The 2,500-nt window shown below is 60.3% G+C and overlaps 1 protein-coding gene across 1 annotated transcript in view; it reads left to right on the plus strand.

Moving 5' to 3' along the window:
• The window catches only part of PTSG_08034 (uncharacterized protein), a gene marked incomplete at both ends in the record, with an annotated part of 3,117 nt that extends 845 nt beyond the window's left edge, over positions 1-2,272 (plus strand). The window contains one exon of the mRNA XM_004990998.1: positions 1-2,272. This exon is cut by the window's left edge and continues 845 nt beyond it. Within this exon, the coding sequence (XP_004991055.1) occupies positions 1-2,272 (2,272 nt within the window).
• Between the last annotated feature and the right edge of the window lie 228 nt (positions 2,273-2,500).

Below are 2,500 nucleotides of genomic sequence, written 5' to 3' on the forward strand. Positions count from 1 at the left end.
CACCAGCACCACCACCAACATCACCACCAGCAGCAGCACCAGCAGCAGCAGCAGCAGCAACAACAACAATGACTACGATGACGCTGGCGACGACAACAACGATTGGGGCGACAGCGACGCAGCACAGGCGACACAGCCCACCACTGAGGTCACGCTGGGTGAGGATGAGCAGGACGCCATCCACCATCTCGAGCAGAACGGCGCCAACACGCCTGCGGTCGACATTGTCAAGACCATGACAAAGACCTTCTCGTACTCGGCGGCAGTGCAGCAAGCGTGCTGCGCGGCACTGGCGAAGCAGGCGCAGGCCAGCGAGGCAAAGCGCGCAGCGGGGGCTGCTGCCGGTGCCGTTGACGCCCTGCTGAGTGCAATGAGGCGCCACGCAGGCAGCGCAAGGGTGCAGGCGCAGGCGTGCTGCGCGCTGCAGAAGCTGGCCTTGAACAGCGGTAGCACCGTGTGCGAGATTGTTGGCAAGGGCGGCATTGATGTTGTCCTGAGGGCCATGCAGGCCAAGCGCAAGGCCAAAGAAGTGCAACAGCAAGGATGCCATGTGCTGGCGCTCATCGCCTCAGAAAACGCCGTCAATAAGCGGACAATTGCAGTGCTGGGAGGCGTTGGCGTGCTGCTGCGTGTCATGAGGAAGTGCACGTTGGCAAACGTGCGAGAGCGCGCGTGCGCTGCGCTGATGCAGCTGTCCCTCCACGACGGCAACCAACAGTGCATCGCAGACGAGGGCGGAATTGATGTCGTGATGCGCGTAATGCTCGACCACAAGCCTGATGCGGACATACAGCGATGGGGGTGGCGCGTGCTGGGAGAGGTGGCAACTTCCAGCCCTGACAGTGCCCAGACTATCGCAAACACCGCGTGCCGTGGGGCTCTCCTCTTGTGTGCAATCGGCACCAACTGTGCGGATGCCAGGCACTGTGCTGCCGCTTTGCGTGCGCTGACGCAGGTGGTGCAACGTATCGGCAACGAACCACTGCTGCGTACCTTCTGCAGCGACAACATGATGGGGCTTCTGCTACGGGCGATGGGCGTGCACGGCGACAACGCCGACGTGTACGCCTACGGGTGCATGCTGCTGGCAGCGTTGGCAGAGGGTGACGACAAGCACGACAAGATGCAGGTCACAATTACGCGAAACGGTGGGGTCGATGTCATTCTGAGTGCGATGAAGAGCCACAGCAGCAACGCAGAGGTGGTGGAGAACGCTCTCGGTGCACTCAACTCGTTGTGCTTCGACGCCCACAGTGCGACTGCCGTCGCAAGCAAGGGCGGAACTGAGGCTGTCTTGGAGGCGATGAAGCAATACAGATGTGAGCAACCTGTGCAGGAGCAGGGGTGCTCTGTGCTATCAAGGATAGCGAACCACAACAACATCAGCTTCGCCACAACCCAGCATGCTGCCGACGCTGTGCTGGCGGCGATGCACGTGTTCATTGACGATGGCGCAGTGCAGGCCCAGGCGTGCAGCACCCTGACCGCGTTGGCGAGGGACAACGCGATTGCAGCGACAGTTGCAGGCAAAGGTGCAGTTGCTTGTGTGGTGCTGGCCATGCAACGCCACAGCACAGACCCAGAGGTGCAGACACCGGCGTGCGAGGCGTTGTGGAGCATGGCATATGACAGCAAGGCCATCAAGAAGAAGGTTGCAACAGCGGGCGGCATGGATACCGTGGTGGCTGCCATGAAGACGCACAGGAACAACGAAAAAGTGGTGTGGACTTCGTGTTCTGCAGTGGCTGCTTTGTGCGAGGGCGCCACCTCCACCACGCGCGCCCTGGCGAAGAGCGGAGCAGTCGCCGCCGTGTTGGCCGCAATGGTGGCTCTCAGCGTCAGCGTCAATGTGCAGAAGCGGGCATGCGAAACGCTTGTGCTCCTCTCTGCATATTGGGTATGCAGGAAGGAGGCCTTTGCGCAGGGCGGTGTTGATGTGGTGCTGGATGCAATGAAGAGGTTCGCCAACAACGGAGACATGCAGGGGCGCGGGTGCGAGGCGCTGGGTGCGCTGGCCGGCAACTCCTACGAGAGGCGCACGATTGCAGACAAGGGCGGCATCGACGTGGCGCTGGCTGCAATGCGAACACACAAGAGCGACCGGCACGTTCAGAGCGAGGCGTGCGTGATGATGGGCGCCATTGCCACCGACCGCGCTGTTGCGCAGCGCATTCAAGCGAGCGAGTTTCCGCAGCTTTGTTACGACGCGTACACCACGTTGGATGGCTTGTCGTTTGATAAGCACGATCTCCGCGCCAAGGGCATCTTCTAGACCCCGTGTGTCTGTGTCTGTCTGTGTGGAGGGGGGGGGTTATGGTTGCGGTTTGATGATGAACATGTTGATGCGCAACTTTCTTCAACCCTGTTTGCTTCTTTGTGGTGTAACTGTTATGACTGTACATGCATGGGTTAGTGCGTGTTGTGTGTTGATCACTGTTGGCTGCTGTTATGATGGCTTGCGTTGGCGCAAGCTCGAGTGCATACACACATGTGGGTTGTG

Source organism: Salpingoeca rosetta (genome assembly GCF_000188695.1).
Source record: "Salpingoeca rosetta unplaced genomic scaffold supercont1.21, whole genome shotgun sequence".
Classification (NCBI taxonomy): Eukaryota; class Choanoflagellata; order Craspedida; family Salpingoecidae; genus Salpingoeca; species Salpingoeca rosetta.